Source organism: Alosa sapidissima, chromosome 23, assembly GCF_018492685.1.
Source record: "Alosa sapidissima isolate fAloSap1 chromosome 23, fAloSap1.pri, whole genome shotgun sequence".
NCBI classification, from domain to species: Eukaryota; Metazoa; Chordata; class Actinopteri; order Clupeiformes; family Clupeidae; genus Alosa; species Alosa sapidissima.
This window is the reverse complement of record NC_055979.1, coordinates 20,692,984-20,709,432: the sequence shown is the minus strand read 5'-3', so window position 1 is coordinate 20,709,432 and position 16,449 is coordinate 20,692,984. Positions and strand designations below refer to the sequence as shown.

Below are 16,449 nucleotides of genomic sequence, written 5' to 3'. Positions count from 1 at the left end.
TGTGTGTGTGTGTGTGTGTGTGTGTGTGTGCGTGTGTGTGTGTGTGTCTGTGTGTGCCTGGGTGCAAGAGAAAACATGTAGACAGTAGCGGTGGGTGTGTGAGTGAGCGAGACTAACTGAGTGAATGATTTTGCACAAGAAAAACAGAACGTGTGCGAGTGTGTCCCGGCACACCTGAAAGTTACGAGAAACTGCGTTCGAGAGAGAAAGGGAGAGCGTGTTTACTCTGGAATATCATAAGTGGACCTGAGTTCGAGAGCATGTGTGCATGCGTGTGTATGTCCAGAAAGGCGGCCACTTATGCTGCTGCAACAATTGGCCCTTTGTGACATATGAGCGTTTCACATCTAACAGCCAGCCGTCCTCTACTCCTCTCCTCCACACAGGCTACTCTCCATCTGTCTGACCGTTTATGCAAGAGGAGTGGTGCACAATGAATTGTCTGTGTGTGTGTGTGTGTAACTGTGTGTCTGTGTACACACCTGTGCCTGTGTGTGTGTGTGTGTGTGTGTGTGTGTGTGTGTGTGCGCGTGTGCGCGTGTGTGCGTGTGTGCGTGTGTGTGTGCATGCGTGTGTGTGTGTGTGTGCACGTGTGTGTGTGTGTGTGAGATGTCACCTCACCTCCTCGAGATGCCAGGATGGTCCCATCATAGGAGAAGGTGAGACAGGAGGTGTCAGAGCCTGGGGTGTGGGCCTGCCGACAGTGGAACTTGGTGTGGACCTGAAGGAGAACAGGAACGAGACAGAGCACTAGACTTTCAATCCCATCAGGACGCCTAAAGGGCCTTGCAAAACAACGTCATGTCATGATTAAGCTGACGATTTTATCCAAAGCGACTGTCAAAAGGGGGAAATGAAAAGTGTGTGACTAGGACATGTTAATGCAGCAGCTAATGCAGCAGTTAATGCAGCAGCTAATGCAGCAGTTAATGCAGCAGTTAATGCAGCAATAAACAGTTAGTAGGTCTAGCTGGGTCACCTAGATCACCTAGTGTGAAATCAGAAAACCACACGAGTTGATTCACTTGAAGAAAGCCGAGGAAAATTGTTTGATCAAATATTACAAAAAAAAAAAAAAGAAATACAATACAAAGACCTTCAATGCTGAATGACAAAGCTTAATTTCTTAAACATTCAAACTGTGAGGCTTAGAACTGTTTAGGATAGAGCTCGACTCCAAAGCCTAAATGGTGTGTGCCTAATCAATCAATTCCCTCAAGGGCCGTTATGTATGAAATTGCACTGTGCTCCATGTGTGTGTGTGAGGTCTTACACGGTCCCACTCAGATATCTATAATGTCTAAAGGCCTTTGAGGGAAACACATTAAAAGACATACAGCCATAAATCTGACGAAGATGATAACCTTTATGAGTACTTGAGACTCAAGAATGCATTGAAGAAACCATTAAACCCACATCAGGGCTCTGATGATAGACATAATAGTATGTGTGTGAGTGACTGACTGATATTGTGTGTGTGTGTGTGTGTGTGTGTGTGTGTGTGCGTGCATGCATGCATGTCTGTGTGTGTGTGCGTGTGTGTCTCACATGTTTAATACTCCCTCTGTCATCACGCTCTCAAAGAGCTCAGCCTCATCTGGGTGTATTGGCTCCTCTTAGAGCTCCTCACCAGCCTCCAGTGCCCTGCCACCACTGAGCACACACACTCCCACAAACACTAGCAGCGGTCATCACCCTGAGTGGTGCTAGGCTATCCGGCTTTGCTTGATGAGGGTGTTGACAAGGGCATCTGCAGGTAGCAACATACTACACCTCCTCAACTCTATGGGCAATTGAAAGAATAATCTCCCAAGCATAGTGAGAATAGGGGACACGGCAAGCAGGGGGGTCCAAGCGCCATGATCAGTCTGTGAGCTACTGGAACAACAATGCAACTCAGGCCGCTAAGGCACAGCTTCACGGCTCAACTGCATACGTAGTGAGTCTCCTCATTCTACAAAGCCTCGACGGGACCACACTCTGTGCTGGACGCGTGCCAGTCTCGCAGGGGCTCAAAGTGGGCTTTGGATGAAGATGTTTGAATGTTTCACTAAACCGGCCCCCCTGCCCATAAACAGGGCAAAACATGACACATGAGAGAGAGAGGACACACGTGCCGACGGACGAGGCGAGGCAAGACCAGGGGCCAGGGGGTGAGTGGTGGATCTGAAGCCCGTGGGAGGGAGGAAGAGAGAGAGACACACCACACCGACGGTCCATCTTTTTAAAAAAAAAAAAAATATGCCAGACACGCACGTGGAGAGGTGAGGAACTGCCAATAAAAACAGATTCCTCTTTCAGGGAGAGTGCTGCATTTATAGATCACACAGGGGACCACAGAGTGGGGCCATGGTCTCTGAGGGCAACAGGGCATAGAGTGTGTGTGTGTGTGTGTGTGTGTGTGTGTGTGTGTGTGTGTGTGTGTGAGTGAGGGTTTGCGTGTGTGTGTAGTCAGTATGCGTGTGCTTATGTGCATATGTTTGCAGATACCATGTGTCAAAAAGAGAGTGTTTTGTAGGGGGGGTTTTTTTTGGGAGGGGGCGGGGTGTAAAAGTGCTCATCAGGGTGAGGCAGGACACAAGAACCATGTCCTCAGCAAAGCAAAGTCATGGCTCACACAACACACACAGTCCCCAAGCAGCTGTCACCAAACATATAAATACACACATAAACACACTGCAAAAGTGGACCCATTCACCCTCCATCAACAACCCAGCTGAAACCGAACTGCTGCTGTATAGTAAATCGTAAATTCGGTTTTATAGGCCAAGTATACTTGCGTATACAAGGAATTTTGTCTTTGCATTTATCCCATTCGTGAATTAGTGAACACACAGAGCACACAGTGAAAACACAGTGAGGTGAAGCACACACTAACCCGGAGCAGTGAGCTGCCTTGCTACAGCGGCGCTCGGGGAGCAGTGAGGGGTTAGGTGCCTTGCCAAGGGCACTTCAGCCGTGGATGTGGGTAGGGGAGAGCAGTGCTCAACCACTTCCCCCGCCCACATTTTTCTTACTGGTCGGGGATCGAACCAGCAACCCTTCGGTTCCAAGCCCGAAGCCCTAACCAGTAGGCTGCCCACGGCTGCGTGGCTGCATGGCTGCCCACGGCTGTATTAGTTTTGCCTCAGCCACTAATGCTGTTACTGTAAGGTGTGCATAATCATTGAATCACCGTCCTGTGACATGAAGTTATTTGAGTCATTAAAAGTCACTAAAAAAAACATGACCTTTTCTCTTCATAATAAAAAAGCTAGAACACATTAACCCATCTTCAGGGGAGATACTGAAATCTTCTGAAGTGAAGTTAAGTTTTCTTTGTATCATTATCTGTGGGCTAATGTCTGCCTTCATAAACAGACAATCAGCTGGTGGGATAAAAAAGCGAGTTGTGGTCTGAAGCGCGTGCGTGCGTGCGTGCGTGCGTGCGTGCGTTTGCACTTGTGCTTGTGTGTGTGTGCGTGTGTGTGTTTGTGCTTGTGTGTGTGAGCGTCTGTGCGTGGCCATGCTTCAGCAACAAAACTAACTTTTCCTGTGTGAGCATATGGGTAGCAGCAGCAGCAGCAGCAGCAGCAGCCGAAACTCCACGTAACAGCAGAGAAAGGACACGAGCACGCAACTGGATGAAAGGGTTTGCATGAACATGTCGTGCAGTTAGTCATCGCCAGAGACAAACAAGAGAGACTCATCATTGCAATGTTTCCTTCCTTCGCTCGCTCGCTCGATCGCTCCCTCCCTCCCTCCCTCCCACGTCACTCGCTCTCGGTGGACCACATGCGTGTCTCTACCTGTGCCGAGCTCAGCCAAAAAAACTCCGATAAATCTTTTAAAGCTTTTAGCAGAGAGGGAGGCGGGCAGGCGACGGAGGCACGTTATATTTACGCGAGGTCCCTCAATCTCATAAGGCTCTTGAATAATAACAATGAGACAAGCAGCATGCAACTTTGACAGAATAGTTCACTGTATGGAAAGAATAGGACAGAAGGAGGGGTGGGGGGGGTGGGGTGGGGTGGGGGGGGGGGGGGGGGCATTATCTATCTATCCACTGTATACGACTCATAAATGTACATGTTCACGACTTATTTGTATGTGTCTGAATTTCCTTCCCAAACATAGGTAAACTGATTAGGGTGTGGGCTTTAAATACAACCATGCTAAGATATTGCAGAATCTACACGTAAGTCCATATCATTTGTTAATAAGCTATCCTGTTGATGCTAAGCGCACGCAGTAGGGTAGGTTAGTAGTCTTGTGGCGCTGAATTTGACTTGGCACTGATGACTGTAGACTCTGGTACAATAGAGATCGGACGTCTGGTGAACTGAGAAGCAGTAGCTCGGTACATCTAATAGGAACCTTCTGGATAAATCTTTTCTTTGGCAACAGGAGAAGGAGCATCAGAGAGTTTCATTTATTATGTCTTGCTCATGGTCCTACTTACATGATCATGAGTTTTGTATTTGTAAATGGTCACTTGTGTGCGTGTTCGTGTGGGTCTATGCAACTTGTTTGCAGGAAGGAGTAAGACTGGTGTGTGAGGGAAGGACAGAGTGAAGGACAGAGAGCAGAGTGTGTGTGTGTGTGTGAGAGTGAGAGCAGGAGCGTGACGTGTGAGAGCGACTAGGAGAGTGACAGAGTTGTGAGGCACTGAGACTGTCAGCACTTTCAGCCACAGCAGGGGAGAGAAGTAATTTCCCTGCAGTGGCCAGATAAGACACACACACACACACACACACACACACACACACACACACACACACACACACACACACACCTTCAGTCACAAGATTACACCCACCATTTTCTCCTCATCCATCCCTTCCATCCTTTCACCCCCCCTCTTTCTCCACTCTTCATCCCTCCTTCTTTCCCCCATCGTTCCACCTATCTCCCTCTTCTCTCTCTCCCTCTCTCCCTCCCTCCTTCCCTCCTTCCCTCCCTCTCCTCCTCTCCAGTGCTATTTTGGTTTGCTCTCTTCGACACGTCGGACACTTTGCATAACGGCTCCGTCTCTCGCTCCCCTCTAAGTGCGGCCCACTCGGCCTCTGCGGCCCTCTCCCTCTCTATCAGTCCGGCTCCACACCCGGGGTCACTAATGGGCCCTGCTGCCACTCATTCACTTGAAAGAGTCTGCCCGAGTTCTCCTCTCTGGGGCCTGACTAGGCACAAAGTAGCTGATGGGTGGGTGTTGGGCGGGGAAGTAGGGGGGTTGGGAGTGATTGAACGTTCGTAATTTTTAACAGGTGCCGGAGCGAAAATGCTGGCAGAAACGTGCGAACGAGTGAAAGAATTGGCACAGTGTTTTTTGCTGCTCCCTTGTGATGGTTAATAAATGGGTTGTAATGTTTCAAATGACAGGGCTGGGGGAAACTCATTAAATATCATAAGCAAGAATTAATTTTCCTCTTGGGAAAGGGAAAGGAAGTTATGCAGAAGAAAAGGGAGTAGTGTTCAGGTTCTCTGGGCTTCCAATCACCAGAACCGTGTGATACTCTTTGTTCCGTGCTTTCAACGTAATGGAGTCAGACCATAGTTTCAGTGTGTGGCTGGATTAAGGTTCCTTCAGGATTCAAGGTGTGTTCTGTTTGATATGATACATCCTTTATAAGTGGACACGGCATTAAGACATGTTTTAAACATCTGTAATCCTATTTCAAATGATATGTCTAGGCTGAGTCCAGATGTTCGAGAACTTGACAAATGAACAAAACCACTTATTGGTGCTTTGATATCAGAAAAGTAGTATTAGCAAAACATTATTAAACTCTACTTTAACTTGGAATGTGTCCAAAGGCTCCATTTGTATGTGGCTTCACCATAACATGCTCAATATATTCTCAGTTGACCAGACCATGCGAGATCATTTTTACTACCATTGGGAAAGTGTGGGCCTAGACAAATGCACATGAAACCAGAAGTTTTTCACATAGGTGGTGCCCTTGCAATGACCTGTTCTACGACCACCACTACACCTCCAGCCCAAGACATGGAAATTGGGTTATGCTTCGCTCAGACACCTCTGTGAGACACATGGCAAAATCTGATCTCACCCCGACTATCCACACAGGAGTGAGTGAGAAACAGGAGTGAGTGAGAAACAGGAGAGAGAACACACACACACAGACAGGGAGAGAGTAATGAGATGAGAAAAGTGACACTGGAAAGGAGAACAGAAATCGAGAGCAGTGCAGTAATAAGAGAAGGGGGGGGGGGGGGGGGAGCTGGAAGAGTGAGGTCCATCAGTACAGGTGAGCCCTGTCTCCCGGTCCCTGGTCCACCCTCCCCACCCTGCTCCACCTGTCATCACCAGCACCCCGATAGGGATCAGACACGGCCGATTTCACGCTCCAGCTCCAGTGCGACCGCTGAGGGACTCCGCAACTGCTGCACGGATGGAATTTCCATTGTAGATGTAGATGAGGAGGTGAAAAAGAAGGATAAAAAAATGAGTGTAACTGTAACGGTGAGATGTCGACTCGTGCGTATCTAGTCTAGTGAGATATCGACTAATGCGCATCTAGTCTAGTGAGATGTCGACGCATGCTTATCTAGTGTAGTGAGATGTCGACTCATGCGTATCTAGTCTAGTGAGAGGTTTTTTTGTCTGTGGTTAATTGTCTGTGCAATAGATTGGTCGCAACAAGATTGTATCAAGTATACAATTCGCAAAGTTTCATCCAGAGCATAAAAAAATTTAGCAACAGGTGTTTCAAAGTCAGTGATAACGGGGACTACGTCAGTGTTCGGAACAGAGTATTTATTAGGTGCATGAGAAATGCACTATGTTCTTGAGCACCAAACCAACAAAGAAAGTTACAAACTACACCCACAGTATACTACATCAACAAAGCTCTAGTTCTTTAGCTTTGGATTTAGTCAGCCAATATAGTCGACTAAGGTTACTACCTGAATCATGTCTACAAGTATTTTTATGCCTGTTGTTCTACTGTACAACTTTTCACCACATGAAATGCCATTTTTAATCGTTGTTCACAAACATGGAAGTCCCTTTTAGAAATAAAAACAGTTCCAACCCCTGATGCCCGAGGGTCTGTGTAGCTGATGGGCCTGCTGAGATGTTTGGAGGAGAGCCCCAGAGCCTGCCTCTTGGAGGGGGCCTGGAAAAGCCTGACGCATCAGTATTTATGAGCTTATCCTGAGTAAACGACTCGAGTGTGAACAAACTCGCCCAGATGCGTGAAAGAGCCTGGGGGCAAGAGCTGCCGTCCGAATCCTACACCACTCCCCAAACTTCCACAGCTGGGGGGACACTCAAGCTGAGATGAGGGTCTTGGCTTCTCGTCGGGGGGAGGAGAAGTAGGCGACTCCGTCCACATCGTCCCCCCACTATGCCTCTGGCAGCAGCGTAAACTCAGCGGTGATTTACTGTGTCGGTTTTTGAGGTGGGGAGCCACAGCCTGGTGGTTTGGGAGGCAGTATGAAGACATGGGATCATGTGTGAGAGGCAAGGAGAGCGCATGAGGGGGGGGGGCATACAGAGAGAGAGAGAGACACAGCAGGGTGTCAGCGGATATGTACAGTCACATCTACACATGCGGTCACACACATACACACACACGCGGTTTAGTGACACCTTGTCACTAAACATGTTCAGATATTTTCTCTTAAAATTGAGAATTGAGTCATAGATATGGATGTTTCACCTTGTCAAGATAATGAACATAAATGTCTTAAGGGGTTGGGGGGTTAATTCAATGAAAAACAAAAAAGTCTGGCCATGCATAATTCATTATGACATTATGGCTACATTCATGCATCATATTCATTGATAAAATGCTATAAAAACATGAAGACCTAGACACTTGCATACACATATCAACTGTCTCATACACAGGAACACACACACACAGACACACAAAGTGATATCCAGTGAAGGATAAGAGCAGCTGTTGAGGGGTTTTGGCCACTTGATCCTCTGGACCAGCACGAGTTCAGAACTGACTTGGTAAGGTTTGCCTTCAGAGAGGTCATCACAAAGCTGTGTGTGTTGGGTTTGTGTGTGTGTGTGAGTGTGTGCTTGTACTATATTTATGTAATGCTACTGGGTTAACATAGTTAAGAACAGTTGTGCTTGGATAAGATCTTCGCTGGCCTCTTCCGAGGATGTAACCAAACCCCAGACAACCAAAGCCACAACCCAGCCCTCCAAACAAGCCTCCTGCACCCTGGCCGAGCTGAATATGTGCAAACTCTCTCGTGATGGCCCTGAAAGATGAGTGGGCACAGAAGAAAGAGACTCAGGGTGTGTGTGTGTGTGTGTGTGTGTCCGGCAGTGACTCCCCGGTTAGGTTTCATGCTGGGGGAACTGAGCAGGAAGAGAAGATTAACAGGGGAAGCACACCAAAGCAAAGCACTTTATGAATGAGCGCTGGGAACGGGCCGATTTCTTTCACCTCCTCGACCATTAGAGCTTGCAGGACCTATAAATAAAACACGGACGCTATGACTGTGCTCTCAGGAAGAACCGTATGACTATTTATGACCACAGATAGATGCAGGTTAATCTGGATCCATTTTACTGTCTCAGATGAGGAGACAGGCTTGATTCCAAGTAAGTGAGAGTGTCTGTATTGCTAAGGGCTTTGATGTGTATTGAGGAGGTTCAAAATGAGATGGTATTGTAATGTTGTAGTGTTCCAGAACTGAGGTCATCAGAGAGTCGGGAAGACTTCAGGAGTGAAGACGCATTACCTAGCAACCACAAAGAGGCAAGGTAGTGATGGAATGCTGGTGGAATGAAGGTTCTGAGACCAAGCATGCAATCTATGCCCCCAAAAGGGCCAAAGCTCTCAATCCACACGCCCCAAGAAGTCTTGCTGAGGTCCATCAAAGGACCCAATCAGTGCTGTCTGACGTTCTGCAAGAGCTAAGCCTGTCCATCCCAATTACTCTTCAGTCCAGGTCCAAGATGGAGGTCAGTCAACAGATTGCTTCTGTCTGTCCATATTTTCTGCTCTTGAGAAAATGAATGGTGGTTCAAGTAGATGTGAGCTACTTACATTTCTCACTGCTTCTAAGCACAATCCTGTGGATCATTTACACTATGCTGAGTAAGGCCAGCCTCTGATTTTACAAGAACGAGATTTTTTTCCCCTGGCTCTTTTGAGTCTCATGGCTTCTTTCTAGTGGCAAAGGCTGATCTCATCTTGTGCGGTTGTCTCTGAGGCAACCGCCAGCCTGGGTCCAATCCTCCCAAATCCCACTTATTGGATGAGTGTGCATGTAAAGGATTGTTTTATTCAGCGTTCACAATTCACCAGATTTACAGCCGATTACGAGAAAACGGGGGGCAGAACAAACCAAACTTGCTGGACTCCCTGGTGACTCTCCCCAACACCTGTCAAATGGGGGGGGGGGGGGGGGGGGGTTGGGGGGGGGTGCTCGGTGCAGAAGGGTGCTCGTTGACCTGGAACTGTCTGGGGGTGAGAAGGGGGAGGAGTGGGGCAGTTGAGAGAGGGAGCACAGTCTTCCCCATCCCCACCTACCCCACAAGGGCAGCCTGTTATTGTTAGCTGCTGAGGAATGCTGGTTAAATATTTAGTCTGAGCGAACAAGCAGTAATAAATTGCTGTACAATCTGCTCATGCGGGCTGCTGCAGTGGGCTGAGAGGAGGTGCTGGTGCTGGGACTGAAGGGAGTGCAGCTGGGGTGGTAGAGGATAGAATAAAACAGGGATGCCACCACAATACGTTCACCAAATAAATGATGTACTTGCATTTCTATCTCTTGCTTATTGCACACCAGGCGACGCTCCCATCTGGTCTCTGGACTGGTCTCTGGACACCGGCTGTTGTGTGTGTGTATGTGTGAGAGTGAGTGTGTGTGTGTGTGTGTGTGTGTGTGTGTGTGTGTGTGTGTGTGTGTGTGTGTGTGTGTGTGTGTGTGTACTTCACTTTGGTGAACGCCTGCCATCAACAGGTGCTGCTGGAGAGCTCTCGTCCTCCATGCATCTTCGTCCACCCTTTTTTAAACAATGCTAGATTGCACCCCAAGAGGCAAAGGCTTTCACATGCTCTAGCAAAATCCTGGAGGACTGCTCTTCAACCAGGGCCTGGACAAAAAGCCTCTGCAAAGCACCCCAAGTGCTGCGTTTAAACTTGTGACCCCCTTTCTTAGCTCCTCAGCCCATATAGCGCTGGAAGACAGCCATCGGCGGAGGTATGTGGGACACCTGGGGACAGTGGCGGGGATCTTAACGGAGATAAGTTACGGCCTGGTCTTCCAGCCCGTAGAGTCTGCACAGTGTTAGAGCTCAGCCTTTGAGGCTGCGCTTAAATAAATACGCCCGCGAGGAAGGAGTGCCTGTCCAGAGAGGTAAGGGTCCACCAGGAGTGACTTACATCATTTTTAAGTACTTGTTCCTCTTGTGCCAATCTGAAACAGGCCGTGCCTCAGAGCACACTATGCTCCACGCTTGGAATATGAGTACCAGAGCGCTGCAGAAACACACCATACGCATCTCATCATGGCTGGTATTTTGGGGAGGAGAAAAGATCCTGATCTGAGACTTAATGAGATTTAATGTTCCGAAATACTTATATGGAATAAACTGCTATACTCCACTTCGTTAAAGCGTTCTTAGAAAGGCAAAGGCGGAGTTCAAGTCCACTGTTGAACCAGACCTGCCGGATATGAGGAATGAGAGTAAGCTGACTCTTATTAATAAGTTTGAGATCAATCAGAAACATCCCAGGAGAATTCAGACATGGCAGAGAAAACAACAAATGAAGGAGGAGAAGGAAAATAAGTGATGGGTAGAAAGAGAGGGAGGGAGAGACAGACAGAGAGAGAGAAACCATATGCTCTGCATTAACTCCTCTCATTCCTGCTACCAATTAAAGTCCCCGTCCGAGTTGAGGGCTTCTCTTAATGACAATAATCCCTCCTGACATGCGGATTAACGTTGTACTGATTCTCGTGCAGGTTTACATGCCAGTCCGATGAATGTGTGGGTCTGCATCAAGAGTGCAAGTTTTGACAGAAAGATGATTTGCACACGGAAGCCTGTGCAATCATAGCGTAACTCAAGCTAGCACAAGACAGAAGGACTTGACAAGAGGAGGGGGGCGGCGTGAAACTGACTCACAGACTCCAAACACCTCGGGAAAGTGGTGAGAATGGACGCTAATGACGTAGAAAATGAATTCAGCATGATGGGCATCAGTCAGGACACCTACTCGGGGGGGGGGGGGGGGGGGCCTGGGAAAATTTGTCCGGGAGTCTTTTCTCTCCACCTACCCTGCAGCAGAGCTCCCGAGTCGTTCCCATCCTGTGAGGTGCGGAGTGTGAGCAGAATAAAGGAGAGAGGGGGGGGGTTAGCGTAAGGCCAGCGGGTGACAGCTGGGGCTGAGGAATGGAGTGTGCCAAAGCCGCTACGCCGCTCCGCCGCTGACCCCCCCCCCCCGAGCTCTCCACCGAAACGAGTCACCTGGCAATTTCCTGCTGGTGCTCAGACAAAGAGCAGAGGCCGGGCACAGAGGAGAAGAGCTGAGAAAGAGAGAGAGAGAGAGAAAGAGAGAGAAAGAGAAAGAAAAAAGAAAGAAAGAAAGAAAGAAAGAAAGAAAGAAAGCGAGAGAGAGAGAGAGAAAGAAAGAGGAGAGATTCCAGAGAGCTGCTGGGAGAACACAGACATTTCTCTCCAGTGAGGTTCTCCTGAGTTCTACAGCAAGCTGGAAAACAATGCTGATGTACGCTTCTTTTTTTTTGCAAAGGCGGCAAAGAAATGGGGTTTGCAGACACCCAAGAGATGAAGAGTGCTGTCCAGCTTAGCAGGAAACTGGAACACACCAAGGTTTTTCTTGAGTGCTGCTGTAAACACAGAAACAGATCTCAAGAGAACTCAGAAGATGACATGGCCCAGGAGAGTTCTTCAGGTTGTAAACATGATGCCTTCACATGCACTGCAATAACCCTTTGTTATTATAGCAGAGCTACCACACCTCTCGACACATTGATTTGAACCGCTCTGAATCATAGTCAAAGAGTTTTCAAGACATCTTGCATGCAATGCTTAGAGCCCACCTGGTTTACATGAAAAAGAAGGTGAGGTAGAGTGACAGCAGTAATTCAGAGCATTACAGTTATCTGAGGTATGTGTGTGAGAATAGAGCATAGTTCCTGCCCACAGTCACTGTACAAACAACAAAACAAAAACAACACACTCCACCATTACCCATCTCTTCTACAGCATCAACATTTGCTGAGCCTCTGTGATATTCCCTTCCTCTTCACAGGAATACAATTCTACCACACGCATACAAACAATTCCTCACTTCAGTGGAGGACCAACTTCAGGCGCCAACAAACACAACCTTATTCAAACACTAAATCAGGAGAAAGGAACGTTGCCTTTGATTACTTAATTGCTTAGACGAACTAATAATGGAAAAAGTAGAAAGGAAAGATAATTAGGCTTTCCATTTAGCTTGGTCTAGCCACTCAATCACTACTAGACACGGCATTGTTACATCATAAGCGGTTCCTTACGGTTGGTCAAGACACCCGCACTATGCCTCCTGTTAGCCATGAAAACACAGACACTAGACACAAGCTTTTCATCTTCATCTTCATCTTCATCGTCAGTACCAGGAATAGGTCAACCTGTGACCATCTTGAAATGTTTCCAAACAGACTAGAAACCAGATGAGCAAAGATGTTCATTCTGATCATATCCATGTTCAGTACTTTATCAGATACTGTACTTCACAAACATAGCAAGTTAACAATGCGGTAATAGGATATGCTTTATCTGATTATAAAGCAGTCTGCTAAGGTTGCCATATTTGGCAACCTAGGTGGACAGACCGCAATAACAGCCTTGTTGATAGTATTGCATTAGCATGTCTAATGGTCCGTGAATTCATTTTACTACTCTGAATGTAAGCCAGCTCACCAACAGCATCAAAGAGACTTCCCGATCCTGCACTTTTCCGCTTAAAAGACTTAATACTCAAGATGCGTGATACTTCCCGTCTTTCTTTGAAAATCCTTAAGCAGCCCTCCACCCAACAGATATATAATATATTGACTATTACAGAGTTTCCCACAGAATTGAATTATATTTGTGGTGGTAGGTTTGAAGCAACAGTTTTTAACAAATTAGTGCAACATGGTTATAATGCAGATTTAAACACAATTTAGCCAGTCGACTTTTATGCCAACAATTGCAGGATTGTAGCCTGGCGAGCCAGACCCACATTAAAATGTAGGGTCTGGGCACTCACCGTTCGCAGTGCTCAGTCCGAGGGGCGGGATAATCAGTTGTCTTTCAAATTCCCTCTGCACGCAATAGGACAGCGGCAGCGCTATGAGTCTCATGCGTTTCCCACCAGCGGAGCTAGTTGGCTAGTTCAAACGTTTGCCAACTTAATAAAAGCTTAACTCGTGTCACACTGTTCGCCAGCAGCAACATCCATGTGATTTGTTTTCAAGTAGCAGGGAATTCAAGCCAAACCGTTGCAACTCTGCCATCAATCATTATGTTAAGCCCACCTAACGACTCTATACACGATTTCATTGGCCTGAATAAGTTTCGATTTCTGGAGCTCACAAGCCAACGGAGAGTTGCTAGACTAGCCCTGGCAGCAAATTAATTTGCTGCCGCAAGGGGCGCGTCTAGATTTCTAGGCTAGCAGGATTGTTGATGTTTTCTTTAAACGTGCATGTAGGTTTGTTGAGACACAAGGAGAGGCTGTGCAAAGGTGCACATAGCTCTACAATTAATGATTTCCATCCTATTTAAATAGTATAACATGGAAAGTGATTGTGTGGCGGTCAATGTTGATATTGTGGAGGGCCACCACAAATAAGTCAATGTATGGGAAACTCTGTATTAGTTTTAGCATCTTTATAGTAATGCCCATTGGTGTCAGAATTCACAATCCCCTTTCCTACACGGTCCACTCTTCTCTTCTACAGATATCTTCCTTGCTCATTGTTGTTTTAGAGACATAGTTGTGGGAATTGGAGGATTAGGGTGGCAAGGTTCAGGCACATACACAGAAAATTCCAGAAGTCCGTGACACCAACAATGTCAAACTGAAAGAAAACTCACAGAACTCAATCAGTGTTCTTGTTTCTTGCACCGTCAGTGCAACGACAGAACCTTGTTTAACATGGACATTCTCTGAGGTGAGTCAGTGCCCTCTGTGATCCAACCCTTGAACTCTGACCTGCCTCCACACCCAAGTCCCAAAGAGATGGCCCTGGTCTGATATTACACAGAGAGGAACCCAGAGACTTTATTTACATCTCAGTTGTAAACACCCTTTTCCCATCTTCGGCACAGCCCTGACCTGGTTAGTGTCAGTGACCTCTTGAACTTTGACCTGCCTTGGTTGGTCAATCTGTGTTTAAACAAGTCGTGCTTGACCCAATCCACACTCAACACAACTCTCCCAAATACAGTAGTGCTTCATTATAACCACTGGGTCATCATTGGTCCCATTGGTCTAATGCTTGGGCTTGAGTGCTTTTGACTTTAAAAGTGTGTGTGCAGGTATTCTCTTATTTCCTCCAGTCACTTTGGCCTACACATGACCTGACCTGACCGGTCCTCATACATGCATAGGTGTATTATTCTTCTCTGCTGCCCCAAGTTCTCATGCCCTCAGAAAACGTAAAAATCAATCCCAGTTTGGCAATTACAACTTAGTAACCTTGCACTTTCTCATTGGTGACACTTAAATGGTGATCTGGATTATCCTGGTTGCCTGAATAGGCCACTGATCTCAGAGTATACATCAATGACATAATAAACTAGTACAGAGGGATAGAGAAGGAGTGGAATGGCTGCCACAAGCCTAAAAAATAATACATTTAGCTGCTTGGTCTCACATACTATATCTGGTCAGTGTACAAGACAAGCCAAGACAGTTTTGACTTTTATGTATGGGGTCAGAGTAACAATGCCATAGATGTTTATACCAGTGTGTGTGTGTGTGTGTGTGTGTGTGTGTGTGTGTGTGTGTGTGTGTGTGTGTGTGTGTGTGTGTGTGTGTGTGTGTGTGTGTGTGTGTGTGTGTGTAGCGTTGAGTTTAAAGTTAGTTATACTTTCCTGTAGGAAATTTGGCATTTTAACCCATCTGGGCATAGTGTGCTCTTCGTGCCCTTGTACCATACCCGGCCACCTTTCGGTCACAAGTCTGATTCCCTAAGCAGTAGGCCATGAATGCCCCCCATGGCATGTGTCTGTGCTGTAACATAAATTGCCTCTTGACAACACTACATTTTTCTAAATCTAAGTCTAAAGAGCCATTCACACCAACGATAACTTTAACGATAATGGCAAAACAAGTATTGTTGTAATAATATGAATGACCACGTCCACACGTGAATAACATTACATAACGTGGGGATCACTTTAAGTGTGATTTTGAGAGCGATAAAGCTAAACACGCATCTCGTCGGTGATTGGCTGGAACAGTTTGTTATGTTTTTATTGTCCAGGCTGGACCAGGCTGTTTTTGTTGCCGTGGGCTGTCCACAGAGACCGCGTTTTTTTACACTGTATTCAGGGCACAGGCAGCTAGCAGATGGTGAGGAGGTGATTGCTGTATGTGTCAAAACAAATTTAGAAACCGCGTAACATCGCTTAGAGCACCTTTAAGTCAGATGGAGCTAACTGAGACAGGAGGGAAACCACCTGACTGATAGGGTACTTACGCTTAAGTTGCGGTCCCAGATCTGGATGCTGCCATCTTGGCATCCTGCCGCAATGAGCTTCCCATCCCTGCTGTAGGTGCAGCAAGTCGGGGTAACACGTTTGCCCTGCTGGGTGCGAGGCTTGAACACACCCTTGTGTTTCTTCTCCGAGTTCACGTCCCATGTGCGCACCGTACTGTAGGACAGAGAGAGAGCGGAGGAAGAAGAAAGAGTTGATTAAGTGAGAGAGAGATACAGCAGACGACAGAATGACAGTGCAAAGACCAACTGCTATAAGGAGAGAAAGTGGAGGACCGAGATTAGACAAACAGCAACAACTGCTTCACGTTACTGGAAAGCCTTGACCATCTCTTTCTCAATTCTCTCTTACACACACACACACACACACACAGACACACACACAGACACACACAGACACACACGCGCACACACCCAACTGATTAAAGAAGCACTATGCAGTTCTGGTTATTCCTTCGCTGTTTCTGGGTTTTCGCCGGATTTGGGCTCGCATTTTTCACTACACAGCTCCCCCTGCAGCTTCGGTAGCAAGTGACTGCTACGCTAACCCCCCACTAGCTAGCGAGCTAGCCATCAAGAAACCAAGCTAAACACATACAGGGCTCACAATAAAACGGTCGAGCAAACACATTGTTCAAGAGACTATCAAACAACATTACAAAGATGAAGTTCACCCAAGGGTAGGCTAATTTCAACAGCAACAAAGCCAAATCAGCGTCCATTTTGCAGTCTTCTTCGAAACTACAA

General features: G+C 47.0%; 1 protein-coding gene across 1 annotated transcript in view; it reads right to left on the bottom strand.

Moving 5' to 3' along the window:
* LOC121698753 (WD repeat-containing protein 70) overlaps positions 1–16,449 on the bottom strand; it is a 58,991-nt gene that overhangs the window by 21,031 nt on the left and 21,511 nt on the right. The window contains exons 10-11 of the mRNA XM_042081099.1: positions 15,685–15,859; positions 622–721 (exon numbers count right to left, since the gene is read on the bottom strand). Coding sequence (XP_041937033.1) covers positions 622–721; positions 15,685–15,859 — 275 coding nt within the window. The remainder of the gene's footprint in view (positions 1–621; positions 722–15,684; positions 15,860–16,449) is intronic.